The following is a 21,880-nucleotide window of genomic DNA, read 5'->3' on the forward strand; positions in this document are numbered from 1 at the left end:
GTTCCAAGTGGTGGGAAACTTGGAGATCACACACATTCCAAATGCAACATAAATACAAACAATCCTCTCTAAATAGCTCAGATCCTATTCCTAATCAAGTCTGCACAGGCACTCAAGCCTCTACCAAGTCTATGAACTTATTCCAAGCAATTTTTAAAGAGGATTTGAATTCTATGTGGGACATTTAGCAATCCTTCTTCCCTTTGATACCATATACAAATAGGGAGCTGACTATACAGAACTCGAGAGTCTCCCAAATTCTTTTACAGTAAAAATTATCTGGAAAGCTTGCAACAATTCACATTCCCAGGTCCCCGTCCAGACAGTCTGAATGGGGAGGACTGAGGCACGGCTAGAATCAGTTTTTACAGTGTCTCAGGCAAGGGTTAACAGTAAACTTGGAAAATACCCTTTCTTTATTAAATTTATTCTATCTGATTTGAAATCCTACACTTATAAAAGCAACAAACTAAATGCCCCTTTTCTTATCTCAGTGAAATCATAGGAGCAGTACGCAAACTGGGGTACAACTACCCCAGTACACACCTTCCACAGGGTATCAGCCACAGCATGAATAGCTAAAAGGGAATCAGCTGCAAAACACTCAGTTCTTACACATTCTCTTCCCTAAACTGAGCTGAGGACATGTCAGATTTCTGCCAGTTTGCATATTATACCTGTCCTTGTATAACTGCCTTTCTCCCACTTCACATAAATAAAAAGGCCTGCCTCTCTCTCACCCCATCCCACATCTTAACATGGTGCTCTGCTTGGAAGTTTAAAACTTCTGGACTTCTCAAACTTGAGGTTCCTCAACTGAACACAGATATGTTCTCAATTTTCCCAAGGGTAGTACACAGCTTGTACCATTCTCAATGCACAGAGGTCAATTCATCACAGATCATGATGCCTTGGGCATTAGGGCTTAATTCTCTCCCAGATCTCTGTTGGGAAAGTCAGTGAATTTAAGGGCAGTGCTGTCCAATACAAATATAATGAGAGTGCAGGCTACATGAAATTTTAAATTTTTTTAGTAGTCACGTTAAAAAGTTTTTTAAAAAAAGGAAAATTAATTTTAAGATTTTATTTAATCCAATACATCTAAAAACATTTCAACATCTAATCAATATTTTAAAATTATGAGATTTTACCTTTTTTTGTACTAAGTACTTGAAATCCAGTGCTTATTTTACACTGACAGCACATCTCAATTCAGACTAGGCACATTTCAAGTACTCAATAGCTACATATGGTTAGTGATTATCATATTGGACAGTGCAGGTCTCTGCCCTATTTAGACCTAGGGATAATTCCAGGATGCTTAGCTCTTGCGGGCAAAATCTAGTTACAACCACTGAAGGGGGAGGTCCCTTATTTCATCTGGAGACAAATCAACCTATTATCTAATTTCCTATCTTAAAATTAGAACTTAGATGTGAGAAAGTTGTCTACTGAGGGTACTAACATATTTATGTGAAGTGAACTAAAATTTTTACGCCACAGAAATAAAGTCTGATATAGTAGTCTGACTTGATAGGGAGGACTGGCTTTGCATTCTATATCATTAGGAAACGATGTATTCCATGCCTCCCTAGCCCCAGTGTTCCTTTGTCTCTGCCCCCTTCAGATGCCCATACCTTTTTACTTTTCCTCCTTTCCTCTTTTTGTTTTATTTTATTTTTTTTTGCCACAACGGCTCAAGAGATATTCCTTTCCTCTTTCTTGTCTGTCTCATTAAAACTATATTTCCTGATCCCAGGTTCTAGGTAAGCTTAAACTGAGATCATTTGAATAAGCACAAGCAAAAGGCCTTAGCTTATTAGGTCTTATCACGTAAGTTGAGAATCTAATGGACAGTTTACTGCTCGCCCAGCAGCTCAGTCTTGAACAGGCTTCCCAACTTAGGTTCACGTGGATACGTGCCTCACTTAAATTCAGCTCCACGGACACAACTTGTTTCTAGACCACAACACAATTCAACATCAGTCACAAAAACGAAGGATTGAGGTACAGAAGTTACAAAGAACCACAAAGGGCCACAGAAGAACACTCTGGCATTGCCCACTGCAGAGCCCTCTTGGGAAACTCACCAGTAGGAGCTACGGAAGGGGGTCTGCCTCGTTTTCTTTTTGGCTCCCTCAAGTTTTCTTGTGGACTCTTCACAATGTCATTTTCAGGTTTCTTATCCACTTGGACATCTCCAGAATATTCCCTGTCATTTTCTGAAATGTTCTCCTTATCTTCCTTCTCGTTCTTGGGAAGGCTTTTCTCTGACACCTTCCCCTTTTCGGAACAGATTAACTTTCCTTCTTTATCAGGCTGCTTGGGTCGCTTTTCCGTCTTTAAGGCTTTGTCTTCTTTGTCTTTCTTCACATTGACTGTGGCTTTTCTCTGCTCTTTAAACCTCTCTCGTTTATCAGGAGATGATGAAAGACTTTTGTGATCTGTTTCTTTAGGCCTAGCATTACCCACAATACTCTAAAATGAGCAAAACAGCAATGAAACACACTTTGTGATTACTTGCAAACACAGTTAGGAGGATTTTTTGTAAACTTATAAAGAAAGAAATTAAGAGAGGACATACAACAGATCACATAATGCAAAGCACCACCTGTCCTGAGATTTGAGAACCAGTTCTAAAGAAAATAATTGCCATGTTCAATTCCATCTGAGACAGAGCAATCTCCCTTATTATGATGAATAATAAGTCACTAGAAAATAAAATTCTGGAAAGCAAGCTTTCCAACAGAAGTGTCCTAAGAAAATGTCTTCGTGCTCCATCCTTCCTGTCCCCAGCATGACTATACTAACTCAGGGCTTTTCAGAGTCCTGGCTCAGTTTGCCAGTATATGCTGATGCCCTGTGTAGCAAAAAACCCAAATTGGTAACTGGAAGCTGAACAGGAAAACTGCAAAGATTGTCTAATCCAGGACCAGGGTCTCTGCTTCCTCTACCGGGTAAAGACTGTGCTCAGTCCAATAAGCTACTCTTGAGCTTTTATCCATTGGAAGAAAATGCTGTTTCTTGGTTACTTTCGTCCTAAATTACTTTCTTTAAAATTCATCCTAAGGCCGGGCGCGGTGGCTCACGCCTGTAATCCTAGCACTCTGGGAGGCCGAGGCGGGTGGATCGCTCAAGGTCAGGAGTTCGAGACCAGCCTGAGCAAGAGCGAGACCCCGTCTCTACTAAAAATAGAAAGAAATTATATGGACAACTAAAAACATATATAGAAAAAATTAGCCGGGCATAGTGGCGCATGCCTGTAGTCCCAGCTACTCGGGAGGCTGAGGCAGTAGGATTGCTTAAGCCCAGGAGTCTGAGGTTGCGAGGTTGCTGTGAGCTAAGCTGACGCCACGGCACTCACTCTAGCCTGGGCAACAAAGTGAGACTCTGTCTCAAAAAAAAAAAATTCATCCTAAAAATCTTGCGTCCTAGTGTGACTATTTCATAATAAAGCCAGCTCTAAAAGCTCTAGAGATTCCAAAACTATTAGATTAAATTAAGTTTATTTGTGTATGTATCTCTCTTCCAAGAGCTCAAGAGCAGGGACCACCATACAATGTTCACCTGGAATCCCAGCAACTAGCACATACTGGGCACATAGATTTTTGCTGGAAGCAGAAAGGAGTCCTAAATACTTAGCAAATAAAAGTTTAATTTCTCCCATAGGGAGAAATAATAAGCAAGGAAATATTTTTTTTAAGTCCTAAAAATTATCCTAAAAGCATCCAGGTTTGAGAACAGGCACTCTCAGTAACTGCTAACAAAAATATAAATTACAATTGTCCTTCTGGGGATTGGGGCGTATTAACAATTTGGGTCAAATGACTTAAAAGTTTATACCTTTGAAAAAGAATAAATTTCCAGAAATGGAATTTGCTAACAGACTTGGGCACCCATATTTACAAATATGCTTAATGACTATTTGGGAACTGGTTACACAAAGTACACTTACACACTTACTATAAAATACTACATAGCTATTAAAAGCCATATTCTCACAGTATTAAGCAACTTGGAGAAATGTTACTTTGTTAAGAGATAAAGTTAGAGAACAGTAATATACCACATGACTCTAATTTTAAAAAGAAATAGATATGTACACACACAAGAAAAACATGTGTTTAATATACCACGACTCCAATTTTGGAAAGAAACAGATACATACACACACAAAAACATAAACGTTGAACAAAAACACAGAAAGACAGAACACCAAAACGTTAAGAGCATTGTATCTTAGTGATGGGATCATAGAGTTTTTACTTTCTTTGTGCTTTCCTGTACTTTTTAAATTGTCTACAGCAAATATAATTTCAAAAAACGAAATGCTACTAAAATACAGATTATCAAAACATTTAGGGCAGTGTGGTGCTACAGAAAAAATCTCTATCTATTCTAATAATCTATGAAAAAAACCTTTAAAATTGCCCATGACAGACCTCTTTAGCCAAACCACTACCCTCTTGGGGAAAAGAAAGTGCAGGAGCCATGGGCTTGTGCTCAAAGGCCTGCCAGGACGAAGGTGAGACACTGGGAGGCCTCTCAAAATTGAGGACTGAGGCACTGTACCCAGAAACCCTCACCGGTAAGGCACCCCACCTCCAAGCCAAAGCACCGTGAGTGCTATCAATCAATTTATTGAGGAAAGCAGAGTAAACTGTTCAAAGTTTGTTCTCTGGAGCCCTGGACTTCCATTTGCGGAGGTTCTGGATACAAACAGCCAATTCTGAACAAGTTTATAATTTGGTCCATCTATTAATATATTAACTCATTCCACAAACCTAACACAAAAATTGCCAAATTTAAGGCCAAAATAACATTTTAGAGGGGTATGTGGCTCCTTAGGTGCCTGAGAAACAAATGATCAAAGAGAAAGCATCATCAGGGCCAAAGCTTTATAATTTTCTCAATTTTCTGAAGAGGAAAACAAGCAAAAGGCAAAAAACATGCTTGAGGCTACCTTTAAAGGTTTAATGTATCACAATCCTTTGAAACTGCTAAGTGTGTGTATAGAAGAATTTATTAAAATCTGTGAAAAGTAGAAGCATCTGATCATCACAGGACACAACAGGTTACAGCATCACCAAACATTGTCTCATCAACCACCACCCAGAGGAGAGTAACCAGTTACGATGCCTCAGCCATAAAATCTTTTACTAAAACTGCTTTACCTGTCTCAATTAGTAAGAATCAGAATTTTTAAAAACACCAATATCCAAATTTTGATCTCTACTTTCCCCTCAATCATTTTATTAAAACATAAACATGAGCAAGACAAAAGGTGGAAAAAAATCATGAAAAGAGTAGGCAACACTTCTAGATGGCCCATATCTATGCAAACCATACTTCCAGTATCAACACTCAGGCCCTGGCCGGGTGGGTGGCTCACGCCTATAATCCTAGCACTCTGGGAGGTCGAGGCGAGAGGATAGCTTGAGCTCAGGAATTCGAGACCAGCCTGAGCAAGAGTGAGATCCCATCTCTACTAAAAATAGAAAGAAATTAGCTGGACAACTAAAAATATATAGAAAAAATTAGCCAGGCATGGTGGTGCATGCCTGTAGTCCCAGCTACTCGGGAGGCTGAGGCAGGAGGATTGCTTGAGCCCAGGAATTTGAGGTTGCTGTGAGCTAGGCTGACGCCAAAGCACTCTAGCCCCGGTAACAGAGTGAGACTCTGTCTCAAAAAAAAAAAATACTCAGGCAAGTATATGCATGGTGATTGAGACAGCAGGAAACAAAATTCTCAAACCAGGCACATCTAGCACAGTGCTTGCCAAATCCACACTAAACAGTAGCACTGCAAAATACCAAGTCATGGTCCTAAGTTGAAGAACAAAGCTAGATGCAGAGAAAACATGCTCAAGGTCTCCTGAAGTGATTCAACAAGTTCCCTGTAATGGGGACAGGGCACAGAGAGATGAGAACAGCTCTGGGGGCAGGAAATAGGGAGAAGGAAAAAAGAATAATAACCGGACACTTTTGAGAAAAGATGAGGAAAACAGATAACAGAGGCAATGGTACCCAAGTATTTGGCATGTTTGAAAAAAATCTCTGTTAAAAGGAAATAACAGCGAGAGACAAATATTTACAACTTCTGAAAACTTGTGTATTATTTTCTGGTGAAATTGTGTCAGATGCAGGAAATAAAGACTTGCCATCATAAGCAAATGTAATGTCTTTATTCGAGAAACAAAACTACAATGTTAGCATTATTCATAATACAGAGCACAAAACCACATTTCTCACCTGATCTTTGGAAAAAGCTTTGACATGAATATGTTTGACAGTCTGAACTACTCCATCATAAAATTTCACAGTGTAAGTACCTAAAATTCAAGAAGATATCATGATTTTTACTTGCAGTTTCACGAAAGCAGCAACTTTTCAAAGTATAAACACAAGAGACCTCCAACCACTTACGGGAGTTAGAAAAGTTGTTTTAAGAACCACAGTCAGTCTTACTTATGTCCAAGATAACAGTATGTTTGCCTTCATTTCTTAGTCAAGATTACAGTTTTCTTTTTATCTATATAAATCAAAATCCATCAAAAAAATAACTCATTTTTATGATGCTTTATTAAAATAAGAAAAAAAACCTGCACTGAATTTAGGCCAAGAACAGAGAGCAGTTAAACAATTAGGAATGTAGGAAAAATGCAGACTTATGTATTCCTTGGTGAATTATTTTATTTTTATAATTCAATCTTTATTTTCTGGGCTTGGGGGCAATAATGTCTTTCAAACTTTATAAGGAATGTGATTGTTCTGCTGACGGTATTATGTTTCTAGAGATCCCATTAATCTCAAAATCCATATGAATTATCTTGATGTTACAATATTTTAAAATAGGGAGTTGGCCAAAATATTTAATGTTGCCTGCTACATTGCCAGTTTTTTTTTCCATTAGAAAAAAACAGTTCAATAAGGTTCACTCCCTGGTAAAAACCTGAAACTAGTGAAACCCAAATAATCTTATTTTCCCAAATAAGGAATCCAATACACAAGATCTCATTAGTTGCACCCAAACCAACACTTTGAAATTTTTTTATCTTAGAACGAATTCGTGTCCCCTCCCTGCTTTTTTTTGCCCCGGGTATTTAAAATAAGAATCACAGTTAATCTTTCAAGATTACCCATGAGTCACTGGTAAATCAAGTAATGGTTTACTACTGGTAAACATGTCCCTGAGGGCTGGGAGCAGAAGAATGCAAGAAGGAAGTTAAGACGTCCTGGTTACCTCCTTCTTGTACATTCTCTCCCCACACTACCCCACCTCCAGTCCTTAACAGGGCCCTGTCAATGGCTAGTCACTTGTACTAAATGAATTCAATCCAAAAGCCTGCCTCTCTAGCATTCAAAGTCCAACACAATTTGAGCCCGGTAATTTTCCAAACTTCATTAACTCATTACCAGCATTTAATATCCAACAACTGGTAGCTACTTGTTACCAGTGAAACTGTCAGTGACATTTCTATCTCCACATCTTTATCAAAGTGTTTTCACATCAGGAATGTGTCACTCACTCATTGATCCTTCAGTGCCCAGCTCAAACGACCACAAGAGTTCAGGTAAAAGTTTCCTGGCTTTCCAGCTACTGGCAATTTCCCCACGCTCTGAACTTCTCATAGACTCATTTGGTACCTGGCCTGCACCGCTTCACACTTAGGTCTACCTTCATGTAAGTATAGATCCGAACTAGGAGGCAGGCTCTTCAAGGCCAGAGATCACATCTCATACCAATTTCTTCCTCACATTGGGCCTGGCTCAGAGTAGACCAATGCTTCTCAAAGTGCAAGTTCCCAGACCAGCAGCATCAGAAATTTCTGGGAAATTGTTGGAAATGCAAATTACCAGCCCTGAATCACAAACTCTGTGGGGCATTGAAATGTGTTTTAACAAGTCCTCCAGGTGATTCTGATGTACACCAAAATCTGAGAACCACTGTCATGGACAATTAGTAATTATCTACTGACCTTTATGCCTGGTGATTATTTGTCACAGGTGTCACCAATACAGAAAGAAACTGCCTAGCAAATAAGATATAAGAATATTTAGTTATGCTTGGTTGGGTAAAATACCAGCAATTAGATGACAGGCTGTGATAAAGGTCTAAGGATAAAAGTGTAAGTGATTCTCTACGTAAGGCAGCTCAGCAATGACTTAGGAGTACTTCTAAACCAGTGTGGGCAATTAGGGCAAAGTGGTTCTACAGAAAAAAATCTCAATCTGTACTAATACTATATGAAAAAAAAATTTTTAGTTGCCCTTGACAGATATCTTTAGCCAAACTACTACACCCTCTTTAAAAAAAAATGTGCAGGAGCCTTGGACTTGTACTCAAAGGCCTGCCAGGATGAAGGTGAGACATTCAGAGGCCTCTCCAAGTTGAGAACTGAGGCACTGCACCCATAAATTCTCACCGATAAGGCACCCCACCTTCAAGCCGAAGCACCATCAGTGCTATCAAACAATTTATTGAGGAAAACAGTTCAAAGTTTGTTATCTGGAGCCCTGGACTTGTATTTGGGGAGGTTCTGGATACAAACAGCCAATTCTGAACAAGTTTATAATTCGGTCCTCTGCGTTCCTGTTTTTTCCTGACTATATTGTGAGAGTGTTGGCAAGCAAAGGCATAATGATAAACAGTGCTGTGGAATTCTAAACAGACCCTTAAGCAACCATGGTATGGCTCTGGCCAGTCTGGGGATAGAAGTGAGGGATGGGAGCTTTAAGAATCCAGTTCTTGTGACATCTTAAACAGTAAATGCCACCCAAATCTATACTTTCGACTATTTTATCAACAAAGAAAGTGCAGCCTCATAACATCAAAATGAAAACTGTCATTTTTACACGCATTTTCAACATCCAAAGGGCAATATTAAGTAATGCTACTGAACAGTCCAACACTTCCAGCTATTTGAGATTCATTTTGAAGCTTACTCCTGATGGCAGTCTCTAGAAGGAGGCCTTAGAGGAAAGGGCCCTGAGTTCCATGGGAAGTCTGAGACAGAGCTAGGATTGGAACCCAAGCCTGTCTGCTGACCTCTAACCAATTCTTCCGCCACCACCTCATACTGGGTATTACCCAAGCCCCTCAGCCTAAGTCTAAACCACAGACCCAAAGTACCACTGGCCACTCTGAAATAATTCAAACTATGGCTAAAGGTGCTTAGAGATCACTGTCCTTAGATACCAATATCCTGGTCCTGACCCTTTTTATTTCCAAAGGACTACAAGGAATCATCTTGAAACTTTCTCCCTTGATCATGCTAAACACAGCCTAACTTGTGTTTCAATAAATCAGAGGTAACAACAGACAGCAGTAACCTAGGCCCACTTCTGGAGAGAGGCCCCAAATCTATTTTAATGGTATCATGTATAACTAAAAGACTTGTCTTCCCATGGAAATCTCCCGTGTGTGGCTGATAATAGAGCTCAACATCCACTGGCCACAAACAACATCCTGCAAATAACATATAAATGACACAACTCAAAATAAGTGCATCCTATTGTATCTCCTCTAACTTGACACAAGAGTTATCTGCCTCAGGCTCCCTTAAGAAGCTTCTGGACGTCCTTACATGTGCCAGGTGTGCCTGAGGGTTAAGAACTCAGCATCTCAGACAATCTTACAGCAGTCAATAATAGCAGAAGGGCTCTTAGAACAAAATTAGAGATGCAGAGCAAGCTCATCTTCTCTAGGACCAAGAAAACAGGGATACACAGATGACTTTGGATTAGACAGATTTCTGTTGCTCTTGAAATCTATAACAACTATGATTCCACAGCCCCTTTTCTATCTCATTCATTCTCCAGAAGTCAGAGAATTCCAGAATGCCACAGATGGAAGACTCAATGTTTTCAAACATGGTTTCTTGAAGTCCTGAGGTTTCCACAGATGTGCGGGGTAGGGGAATACACACATGTTTGCAGGCACACCTTCCCTCCCCTCAGGTCTTTTCTTCTTAGCAAATTTACAACTTAGGTTCTGCAGCCAACAATTTTCAAAATGCTCATCTACTCCAATTCCCTCTTTGATTTCTAACTGCTCAAATGAATCCAGAGCAAGGACAGTGAACTGCCTGTAATCACTGAGCAGAGATGGAGACCAGAGCCTGTCTCCCAATCAGGGCTCTCAAGACACCACTAGGCTCCAGAGAGTACAGACCTCCTACATTCACTCTGTCGTCACATCAATGAACACCTGGACCTAACTGAGACTCCTACCCTTTTAGGAAAAACCCTACTCCTGACAGGCAGCCGGTACTGTGGGAACTGCAGTTCAGAGATTTTGGAGCCCCACAAACCTCCATGCAGATCTCAGTTCTACCATTTACACGCTCTGTAACCTCAAGCAGTTTCTCCTGTGAGCTTAGTTCATCATCCCTAAAATGAGAATGGGGTTAATGGCAATAACCTTTCCATATCTGTGTGAAGATTAAATAAGATATAGAAATTACCTATCACAGGACCTGTCACAGAGCAAGGGATCAATACCATCATATCACTTTAAAATGGAAACACAATCCCTCTCTCCTCATAGAAGAAAACAGCCAAGCCAGCACCTGCCCATGTGGGTCTAAATCTTCCTTTTATCTCTGTGCTAAGCTGTTCACATAGTATCACCCTCCCCGCATTTTAAATGTAGGATCAGTTACAGTATGAAGAAAACAAAAAATAGGAACTGCTTCAGCCAGAGACTCTAGAAACAAGACCATTTCCATAGCGTTTCCCGTCATAAATCAGACTGCAGGCACTGGCCCAAAGAGACTGAACTGCGAGAAGGTGAGGGGAACATGACCCAAAAATATGCACATTTTTTAGGAAGAAGGAGCTAATTCAACTGCTCATTCAAGTTAAAGAATCACAGATCAACAGGAAGGAACAATTCCCCATTTTGTCATAAATGCTAACCTACTTTCAGTTTCCCCAAACAGAATGCCTTGCAGAGCAGAGTGGCCCACTACTGGGGGCACAAAGCCCTGACAGACAAATGGCTCTGCCATCCCCTGTGTAGAACAGGGGACTGAAGCAGCCCCTAGCAAAGAGCTAGGGTCAACTCATCAGAAGTGGCTTCCAAACAAAGATTTCCTGAAAGCAGAAATCCATCTTTCACTGTCCTTTACTGCAACACAGACTGAGGGGCTAACAAGGCTATCAACTGTGGCTGCCTTCACACTAATGATACCTAATTTCCACTGCCAAAGAATCTCCAGGTGGAAAGGGCTAAATAATATGGCATTGCCCTTCCTAGTTTCCAAGTGCTAACTCACTCCCTTAAGAAACTCTACCTAGCACATAGCAATGTCAGGAAAAGAAGAATAAAAAAAAGAAAAAAAAAAATAAGGAAAAAAAACCCTCTAAAGTTGTTATTTAGTTCTGATTCAATCATGCCAGACTTCCCAGTGCCAGCAGCCACTGCTCCCCTACTCTGACTAGAGTCCCCACCCCCCAGCCTGCTCAGTCAATGCTCAGCCTCAGCAAAACCACCATGGAGGTTACCGGTGGCAAGAAAATCAGACCAAGCCTTCTAAAGATGAATCTGCAAGACCTGACTTCATTATGTGCCCAGCCTCCTCCTGTAGTTGGTACAAGGCAGAAGTGACATTTACAGGAACTACAGGGGGCACCTTGCCGGCAGAGCTCCTCCTCAGTGTCATCAAGCCATGGTGGCCCCTACTACCGATGAACCCAATGCAGGGCAGAAAATACCAGGGAAAAAGTGGAAAGAGAGTCCAACATTGTATCTCCCAGTCCCACAAGTACTAGAATGAATGATGAAGTAGAAACTGCCCGCCAACTCTAACACAAAGGCAGCACCTAAAAGTGATTATCTTCATCTCCAAATCAGGCATAAATCTGAGCTCCCACGAAGGCTAGCTTTCCTTCACAATCAATCGATAATACGGCAAAAATACATCCAGCCTATCCCACCAACTTTCCTTTTCAGGATTTCCCCTCCCCATATCCTCTCTTTCCCCCGTCCAATTAGTCTCAAGAACCAGTCAGCAAGGCAGCACAATACAGGACTTCAGACCCAAGAACTTCAAGAAAACAGGTTTTGGCAGAAATCTCCATTCATATTCATGTCCTTCAGTTAACTAGAAGTCACTGGACAGAATTCAGAGCTTACAGAACCAATATGTTAGGGCAGCAAGTGACCATTTTGGAAACAACCATGACCTCAAAACTCCGTCCCCTATGATTTTAGCTCATGGAGGAAACACAACTAAAAAGATTTTTTTTTTAAATTCTCCCCAGCTTAAAAGACATTTAAAAACCCCAAATAACTATAGCCAATAATGTGGCCAATGACTTTTAGTCCTTAAATGACTACTCCAAAAAGTTTCAGGCCTATCCCACACACAAACCCCCACAGACAGAGCCCCCCTACCTCCACCCCCGATGAATTGTCTGCACCATCCTATGCCTGCTCTGCCTCCCCCTGGTAGCTCTATTTCGGCATCTACTTCATTCTGCCGTGAACTAGGTCTTGTTTTTTTTTTTTTCCCAATCCTCGATGCCAAGCTCTGGCTCTGCAGATATTAGATCTAAACAGTACGTTCCTAAGCCTTCATTGCCTCCACCAAGACATCCTCCACCTCTCTAAGGGACAACTCCCAAGGCTCCTAAAACCCCTCTTCCTCAATCTGCCCTTCCTTTGCTATTCTTCATCCAGTCCCCTCTGCCCCATTTCTGTCCCCCATGGGACTCTAGGACATCACTGAAACGAAAGAAAGGTTGCTTCCTTTATGTTACCTCCTTCATCTAAGAAGTTACCCATGTTATTATCCAGAACTTTCATCTGATCTAAAGGATAGCTTTTTCCCTAAAAGAGCACACCAATGGATATTATCCAGAGGAAAAGCATGACTTGATCAGCATAAATCAACCTACTGACTTTACAGGAACACGTTTATGTACATGAAGAACACCTGTATGTCATGTCACATGATTTCAAAAGCCAATATTAGAAGACAGATGATTGATCTTGAAAACAAGAATCTGAAATGGTAAAGTTTGTCTTTTACTAAAAGGATATGAAGCAGTTTAATAATATGTAAGCTTTCCTTTAAAATAAGTTTTTTAGGTTAATGTGATATATATGAAAATCAGTAACATGGGATTTTATTTTGAACACAAGCTTATAAAACTAATTTAGGGAAACAAGGGGCTATCCAAAAAGACTTAATCAGTCATGAACTGGAGGACCAGTAACTGCTTAGACAACTTAGAAGATACAACCTTATCTCTCAGTTCTGGAAGCCTAGAGGCTTAAAAAAATAAATAAACAAGACCTTGTTTTTGAGGTTTATTTTTGAACATTTCAACCATTCTCAGAAAAACTTGAGTCAGCCCAAGGCCAGCAGTTAGCAGAGTACTGAATAAATACTTGAATAACTTCACTGAATGAAAAGTCAATCTGGCTTTATAATCACCCCTAAGAGTAGCATCAAGAGGCCTGACTGCCCTAAACATTCACTTGAGAGATCGTGGACATACTGTAAACATCCTAGTAGAATATGCTTAAAAAGGTATCACTGGAAGCCAGAATCTGTCCTCTGAGTGCCAGGATTCTGGTTATAGATATTATCCTCATAATCCTTCTCCTGACATTGTACTAGCAAACTGAGTCTCTTTGGGTCAAGTTCTCTCTCCTATTTTGTCACATGTTCTCAACTCTGGCAAAGGTAACCCAACTCAGTGCTCTAAGTCCCAGCATCCCAGTTTCCATTAGCAACTCCAATGTTACAAACCACCCTCAATCACTTTGCAACCACAAAGCATATTTTTAAATGTTTGTTGGAGTTCATTTAATTTCTAGGCTATTCATGAATAAGTAAAAGGAATATTAGAGGCTCCTAGACAGCAAGAACCAGTCATAGATGAACTATGACTGTTTTAGAAAACAGTAACTGAAATTCAGGGGGCAAAAAGTCAAACCACTCTCTTTATTCAGTTTTCTTCACATTTATAATCTCTTCCTAACTCCTGACACGGGGATTAAAGTGAAAAAAGATGATTCATAGGCAATGAATAAATACTGAAAATATACTATCAAACACTAATATTACAAACTCCCCATTGAGCAATGAGTAAAAACAACTACAACTCAAATGCCTTACCGTCCTTGTTAACAGCAGTGACTTTGGCCGGGTAAAAACGACAATCAGACCAGCAAGCAAGGACCTGCTCATTTATTTGAAATTCCTAAAAAACATTAAAAGGAAAAGATCCTGTTACCAACCTAATTTCACAGGACACACACAATACCAGAATTCATAAAAGAGGCTAGGATCAATAAGAGAGTGGGAAGGGGAAGAGGCTATTGGGAACAAGGAAGATGTTTCTGCTGTTCAGCACTGGGAGTTACTATGGTTTGGATGTGGTTTATTTCTGCCAAAACTTATGCTGGTTTCACTGTCACTGCAGCAGTGTTGGAGATGGGCCCCAGTGGGAGATGTTTGGGTCATGAGGGCAATCCCTCATGAATAGATTAATGCTATCTCACGAGAGTGAGTTCTTGCTCTCTCGGGAATGGATTAGTTCTCAAGAGAACAGGTAGTTATAAATAGAGGTTCCTACTATTTGGTCCCACTCCATCTTTGACTTTCCACCATGTACCAAGGCAGCGTGAAAGCCCTTGCCAGAAGCCAGCATCATGCCTTGAACTTGCCAGCCTTCAGAAGCTAAATAAACCTCCAAAAGCTAAATAAACCTCGTCTCTTTATAAATTACCCTGTTTCAAGTATTACATTATAGGATTATAAAACAGACAAAAACAGGAATCCAAACAAGAGGGCTGGGACACAGGACCTCAACAAGGAAGGTCTGGGCAGGCATAACACAGCAATGATGATAATCCTACATTATCCAAGATACACACTAAAAATGAGTCTAGGAGTCCAGGACTACCAGGAAACACACCCAGTAGAGGAGCTGGAAGGAATGAGGCTATTTCATCTTCAGGGAAGCAGCATTTAATGCTATTTAATGCCATCCACATTTCTAAAGGGTCTTTTGCTAAGGGAAGCAAGATTCACCTTTAATATTTTTTTTTTTAAATTTTTTATAGAGATGTAGTCTCACTATGTTGCCCAGGCTGGTCTCGAACTCCTGGCCTCAAGCAATCCTCCCTCCTCAGCCTCCCAAAGTACTAGGATTACAGGCATCAGCCACTGCATCAAGCCACTCACCTTTAATATTTTATACTGTTTTCCAGTATACAGTGTGCATCAGTAAATTTTGTGAAATGAATACTGAACAATCAAATGGAACAATATTGAACAATCCTAAATTGGGGGTAAAAAAAAAAAAAAATGGCCAGCAAGAGTTCAAGTTTCTTGGTCAGGGTTAAAATGAAAAACAGAAGCCAGGGCTGAGTCAGATCTAAAAGTAGCAGAACTATTACAGACATATCAATGCCTGTTTAAAAAACTTAAAACTTAAAACTCATACTTTATACTTCATTCTGAAGTCAGTAAAAACTCCAGCCATGGTTATGAAATTTAGAAAATAGGAAAACAGTCTAATCAATTTCAAGTTCTTCAAGGGCTTATAAAAGACCTTGCATATGAGACTAGTACAGTCTGCATTCCACATGGAATGATCACTTAATATATGATCAGACAGCACATCAGATTAATAAATGATCTAGATGTCTAGAATATCTAGAATACCATGGTATTTTAGATACAATGGATCTAGAATTCAAGCATTCATTTATTTGTTCAACAAATATTTACTGAAGATCTACTATGTGCCAGGGAGTGCTCTAGAGGCTAGGGATACTGTGTATAAACCATCAATGCAACCTCCAAGTTACTTTATGAGCTGTCATGTCAATCACATCATCAATAGATGAAAACTGGGATTCTTCAAGAGCCCCAGGTACCACAAAGATCTCGAGGTTACAACTATAGGCCTAAATAAGGATTGGTCCCCAGCTGCTACTGAACATCGAAGGCTGGAACACAAACTGCGCAATGGATGGCTCTGCACATTACAGAACTTCCCAGATTTCTTACTCACAGAAGACCCATCCTCTTCATGTAAGCCCTCTTTCCTCAGCTGTATTTTCTCTAAAGGGCGTAAATAAGGACTGTCCCAGCAGAACCACTCATCGTAACGATGGTTCCAACGCTTGAAATGGATGAGTACTTTTCCTTCTTCGTAGTCAATATCTTCTATGTGAGCTGGATACCTAAATCAGAAAAAAAAGAAAGAAATTCCTTTAATACTCACCCCCAAAATATCCAAATTGGTACACTTCCAAATCTCTTCCCAAAGGAGAAGGTTACCAAAGTACTAAAGGCCTACCATTTACAGACTCTGCATAACTGGGTCAAATCACAAATTATGGAGGGTAACAGACTTGGAGTCCAAATCTCAACCCAGATATTTCTTAGATAACAAACTATTCAATTAACCTTCCAGAGCCTGAGTTCCCCCATGTAGAGTGGAGGAAGCACACTGGCGTGTGGCACAGGTTAAACGAGATGACATAGACAGAAGAACTGAGCACACAGGAGGTAGGAAGAAAACATTTAACAACTACATTATATTTTACATGTGCCAATAAATTAGGATGACCACGCAACCCAGACTGTATCAGACAGTCTCAATTTTGAGTATTTTGTAATCCATATAATGGAATACTATGCAGTTGTTAAAAAAAAAAAATAAAAACAAGATGATTCTACATGCCATGATATGGAAAGCTCTCCCAAGATGTATTGTTAAATGATGCAGAACGCTGGGTACAGTAAGCTATTATTTATTTTTAAAAGAAGATGAAAAAGCATATATATTCACATAAACTTATATATGCATAAAATATCTGGAAGGATACAAAGAAACGAACAACAATGGTTACTTATGGAAAAGTGTGGTCAGTTCAGTAGATGGGCTCTTTCAACCTCCATTCCACCCTCCTTCCGGACCGAGTGTTGAGAAAACCAACAACTACCTTTCCCTGACTCTTTTACAATTGATAACTAAGGTCATGGAGCCTCAGGGTTAGTGGCTAGACCCAGTGCACCAGTGCGGGGCCTCTCAAACTTTCACATACGTATAAATCATCAGGGGATCTTGTTAAAATGAAGATTCCAATTCTGCAAGCTGATCTAGGGCCTAAGAGCTCTAACAACTTCCCAGGTGATGCTGATGCTACTCGTCTGCAGTAGCAAGGGTGTAACGTCTTGTCACTAGCTTTGTGAGCGTCAAGCAGTAGCGGTGCAGTTGCAGTGTCAGTAGTGACTTCTTGACCTCCAGATCACAGCTGCAGTCCTGTGGTGGGCCTTTAAAACTGATACTCTAAGGACAGCCTCCTTGAGTCCTACTCCTCCAACCCTTCCAACAATTTTATGAGTACCCAATTCCCTGCGTTAAATCCTTCTGTGGTTAAAATACTCAGAGTAGTTTCTGTTTCCAGCATTCATAACCAACACAAGAGGGAACTCTGTATAAAAGGGAAGGGGAGGGCAAAAGTGGGAGGGAGACTTTTTGCAGTATACCTTATAATACTTTTTACTTCAACCATATAAATTTATTGCTCATTCCAAAAATAAATGGTTAAAAATAAAAATATTATATGCAGTTATTCTCCTAAACATACTTGTAATAATCAGATTGAGAAAATTAAGGTTCTATCTATATTTTCTCCCTGAAACTTGGATTTATACCATTTCCTTCCCTTTTTTGTATCCGGCACCTAGTACAGTGCTGTCCTAATAAACACGTGCTGCCTAAACAAACAAGCCTGGTTTCTTGCGTCTGTATACCGTGTCTTCTTGAACCCTATACTAGTATCCTAAGGCAGTTCGCTTGGCACTAACCTGTCACAGTACCTTGCACATACTTGGCACCCAATAAATGAATTCCGCTCTCCTTATTCTTCCCAAAGATAGCATGTCCTGCCAATTTTTTGAATTCCAAGGTTCTCAGACTCCAGCTACCTATTCCAATTTTATTCCCCAAGTTCAGGACCCCATCTCTTCATCTGGGTATTCTTCACAGAGGACTGACAGGGTATGCTTTTCAAAATTCCTAATGGTACTATGCCTCCATTAATTGCTCAAAAACATTAACAGAAGGAATACACAGCCCTGAAACTAGTCTCCCTACTCCAATCCAACTGACAGCTGCTATAAATACAATATGTCTTGACAGCAGACTGGCTAAGTGTGTGATCTAATGAGTAGAATAGAACCATTGTAGGAGATAAGAAAGGATGTCCTAAATCTACTTCTCTCGGTAAAGTGGGAGAAGGACATGGATATCTCAATTATGGATCTTTGCCCTTTCATTCATTCAGCCCACCAGAGGCTAATTAACTTCTCTAAAATTGTGCTATTGTGACAGATGTTAGCACAATCTGTCCTAACATATAAACTCCTTTCTTTAATGGTTTACTATCACTAGAAACAGTTTTCAAACACAGGGTCTTTGGACAAATGCAGGAAATTAATTTTTCACAGAACTAAATTTATTTAATTTATAGAACTGTTCTTTATACTGAAATCACATTCTTTCTCATTTTTGGTATTTAAATTACCTTTTAAATTAAAATGATAACTTTTTTAATACCCTTCCTAATATTACGTAGCCACCAAAAAGAATGAGGCAGCTCTATGTATTGATTTTAAAAGATCTCTAAGAAAAGCAGGGGAGAAAACTCAACATGTGAAATAGTATTTGAATGCACTACCATTTATTTGAGGGAAGAGAGAGAGCCAATACATTCATACCTGTTTTTAAATGTGTGGGCTATCTCTGGAAGGATGATCAAGCAACCCGGTTTGCCTCTTGGGAGGGGAACTGGATAGTTAAGGAACTGGAGAGGAAGTATGAGACTTATTTTATTCAATGTATATCCTTTTTTATGATTTGAATGCTGTACCATAATCATGTATTAACTACACAAAATATATAATTACTTATTTTAAACATCCTTATTCGGCAAAATTAAAAGTTGGCAACCTCAGGACAAAACCCAAATTCTTCTGAATTTGCACTGGTCAGTGCATCTTCTAAAAGTCCGGGAAGTCAGGATTCACAGAATCAAGGAGAACTCTTGGGCCAGCAATTCCACTGCATACACTAGATCTGAGGAGTCACTGTACCCTCAGCTAGCCTAAAGCTTTTCCCTTACTGGGCACCCATAACCCACCGCCTGCAGACCTAAACTAACTGCTACAAGAGACTCAACAGTAACCAAGGGGCAAAGTTTTGTAAAGAGGAAGTGGTCCTCCCTACTTCCCTAAAGTGTGACAAGGATGCAAGTCATTCATGGGGGGTGGGTGACCCACTTGCATTTCAGAGAAGGCAGCTGCAAAGACCATCTTAGAGACCAACCCAGGAAGACTCAGTGAATCACAACTGCTATCTGTCTTGGGGACAGCTCAGCTTCATCAGTCAACAGGACTTATATTAAGTGCCTTTGATCTGGCCAGTCATTCTAGGACTTAGAGGGGATTATACTAACGTGTGTGCTCTGGCTCCTGCCCTTGAGGAGAACCAGACACATAAACCGATTAAGCTTTAAAACTATTAGGCTGAACCATATGAAACTGCTGATAACCAGCTGTTTTTTAGCTACCAAAATAGTAATTTTATCTGGTTCAACCTAAATATTAATATTTGAACAACCATAAGGTAGGCCAGAAAAAAATGAGGCAAGGATAACAAAAGAGGAGACATGAATAGAATTTGTACAGGCAGAAAAGGGAAGAAAGAATTTGTAGCTTCAACATGTAACAGCCAGTGATGAGACTTTAGTTTCCAAACTAACACTGCAGCTGGGAATCACATTTCTAACCAATGCGAATATCAGCCAGCAAGGAGCAGATATTAATACCAAACTAATAACAAAAGTTAGTTCTGGGGAGGGGAGAGGATTAGGAATGGCCAAGGGACTTTGCTTATAATTTGAATTTTTACAAGGATTTAGTCACACATTACCTGTACAAGTAAATAATAAATATTTTTAAATTAAAAGTTTTAAAAAGTATTTAACGGGCAGCTATCAACCAATAGCTTCATGAATATTATGTTTATAGGCTGCTATGACATACCCACAAAATGGTACATTTTGTAGCCTTAAAGTATGAAGACATTCTGTGAATAGATATGGAAAGACTTCTAAGCCATATTATGTTTTTAAAAAGCAAGCTACAGAATAGTGCATATTTTATGATACCTTCTGTGTTACAAAAGAGGGAAATAAGAGTGTATACTTGTTTCTGCTTATATTTAAATAAATACTGGTTAGATAGAAATTAACAAAACTGATTACCTACAGGGAGTAAATTAGGAACAGGATAAAGGAGTGGAAGCAATCATTTTCATTGTACATTCTGTTACACTGTTTTGATTTTTCTTGACTCTATTCAAACTCTATTCAATGGTTTATTAATTAATTCCCTTGCATTTCCCAGGTAAGCTATAATATGACATTCACATTATGACTATTTTGTCTCACTGTCAGTACTCATACCTGCTGCCATTTATTTTACTTATGTTATCACATTGATTAGTGCTTCTAAGATGATGTTGAAAATTAGCAGAGATAGTCAGCATTCTTGTGTTTAATGAAAATATCTCCAGTATTTCATTGTCAAGTATGGGGCTTCGTAAAGGTTTCCAATTAATTACTCTAATCAAGTTCATGAAGTTTCCCTCTTTACCTAACTTACCAAGGGTTCATGAAGAACAAATTTTGAGAATTTTCAGCTTTTGTCAAGATGATTATAAAACTTTTCTCTTTTACTTTATAAATATAATGAAATAACAGATTTCCTAAGTTTAAGTTATCATTACCCTGCTAGAATAAGTCATATTTGGTTGGGTGTGTCATTTATTTAGTAAGTGTTTATTTGGTATTCCAGTATTTTAGTGACAAGTTTTGCAACTCTTTTATAAATGAGATTTGTCCAAGTTTCCTTGTATTATGCCCTTTCTGCCCAGTTTCAGTATTAGGCTACGTCAATCTCATACAACAGACTAAAAAGCTTTATTTCCTTTTCTATGAAACTGCCTACTCTGGGGTCTTTTGAGAAGGCAGTTCTTCATCTACCTTTTCCATTACTTGTATGGTTACTACCCTGATCAAGTTTTCTACCTCTCCTAGAATCAATTTTGCCTAAAGTAATAAGAGTTTGAAATGGTAATCAGATACAATTTAAGTGTTCAAAAATCAATAGTTTGCCTATAAAGAAAAGAGTTCAAGATTCAACAACAACGTTTCAAACTCAAGTCACAAAACAGGATTTTTAAATGGGTAATAAAAACACAACACTACTAAGCATTTTCTAGAGCAGGAACTATGCCCTATTGATTCCATTATTCAACAAACATTCCTGGATTTGTATTATGAGACTAATAAACTACTAGGTCCTAGAGACACAAAATAGATGATCAATCAATCATCAGGGCCCCTAGAATGGCAAGAATCCAAAGAGAAGTTTGGTAGGCTCCTTGGCATTCCCCACCTCTCTCCACAAGCAAAGAAATCAAGAACACTCTGGATCTCTGGAGGAAAAAGAATAAAAGAGGAGTTTAGGCCAGGCATGGTGGCTCACACCTGTGATCTCAGCACTCTGGCAGGAGGATTGCTTGAGGCCAGGAGTTCGAGACCAGCCTGAGCAAGATGGAAACCCCCCCACCACCTCTACTAAAAACAGAAAAAAACGAGCCATGTGTGGTGGTGTGTGCCTGTGGTCCCAGCTACCCTGGAGGCTAAGGCAGGAGGATTGCTTGAGCCCAGACATTTGAGGCTGCTATGAGCTAGGCTGATGCCACGGCACTTAGCCTGGGCAACAGAGCGAAATACCGTCAAAAAAAAAGGAAGACGGGTCTAGAATTACCTAGCCTGC

General features: G+C 39.6%; 2 protein-coding genes across 3 annotated transcripts in view; one reads left to right on the forward strand and one right to left on the reverse strand.

Moving 5' to 3' along the window:
- CPNE1 (copine 1) overlaps positions 1–21,880 on the forward strand; it is a 410,662-nt gene that overhangs the window by 234,836 nt on the left and 153,946 nt on the right. The window lies entirely within an intron of this gene.
- PHF20 (PHD finger protein 20) overlaps positions 1–21,880 on the reverse strand; it is a 110,966-nt gene that overhangs the window by 49,117 nt on the left and 39,969 nt on the right. For both annotated transcript variants that reach the window (XM_069495913.1, XM_069495912.1), the window contains exons 3-6: positions 16,038–16,209; positions 14,132–14,216; positions 6,252–6,331; positions 2,091–2,478 (exon numbers count right to left, since the gene is read on the reverse strand). In XM_069495913.1, the coding sequence (XP_069352014.1) occupies positions 2,091–2,478; positions 6,252–6,331; positions 14,132–14,216; positions 16,038–16,209 (725 nt within the window). The remainder of the gene's footprint in view (positions 1–2,090; positions 2,479–6,251; positions 6,332–14,131; positions 14,217–16,037; positions 16,210–21,880) is intronic.

The sequence above is a fragment of the Eulemur rufifrons genome, chromosome 20 (genome assembly GCF_041146395.1).
Source record: "Eulemur rufifrons isolate Redbay chromosome 20, OSU_ERuf_1, whole genome shotgun sequence".
Taxonomy (NCBI): Eukaryota; Metazoa; Chordata; class Mammalia; order Primates; family Lemuridae; genus Eulemur; species Eulemur rufifrons.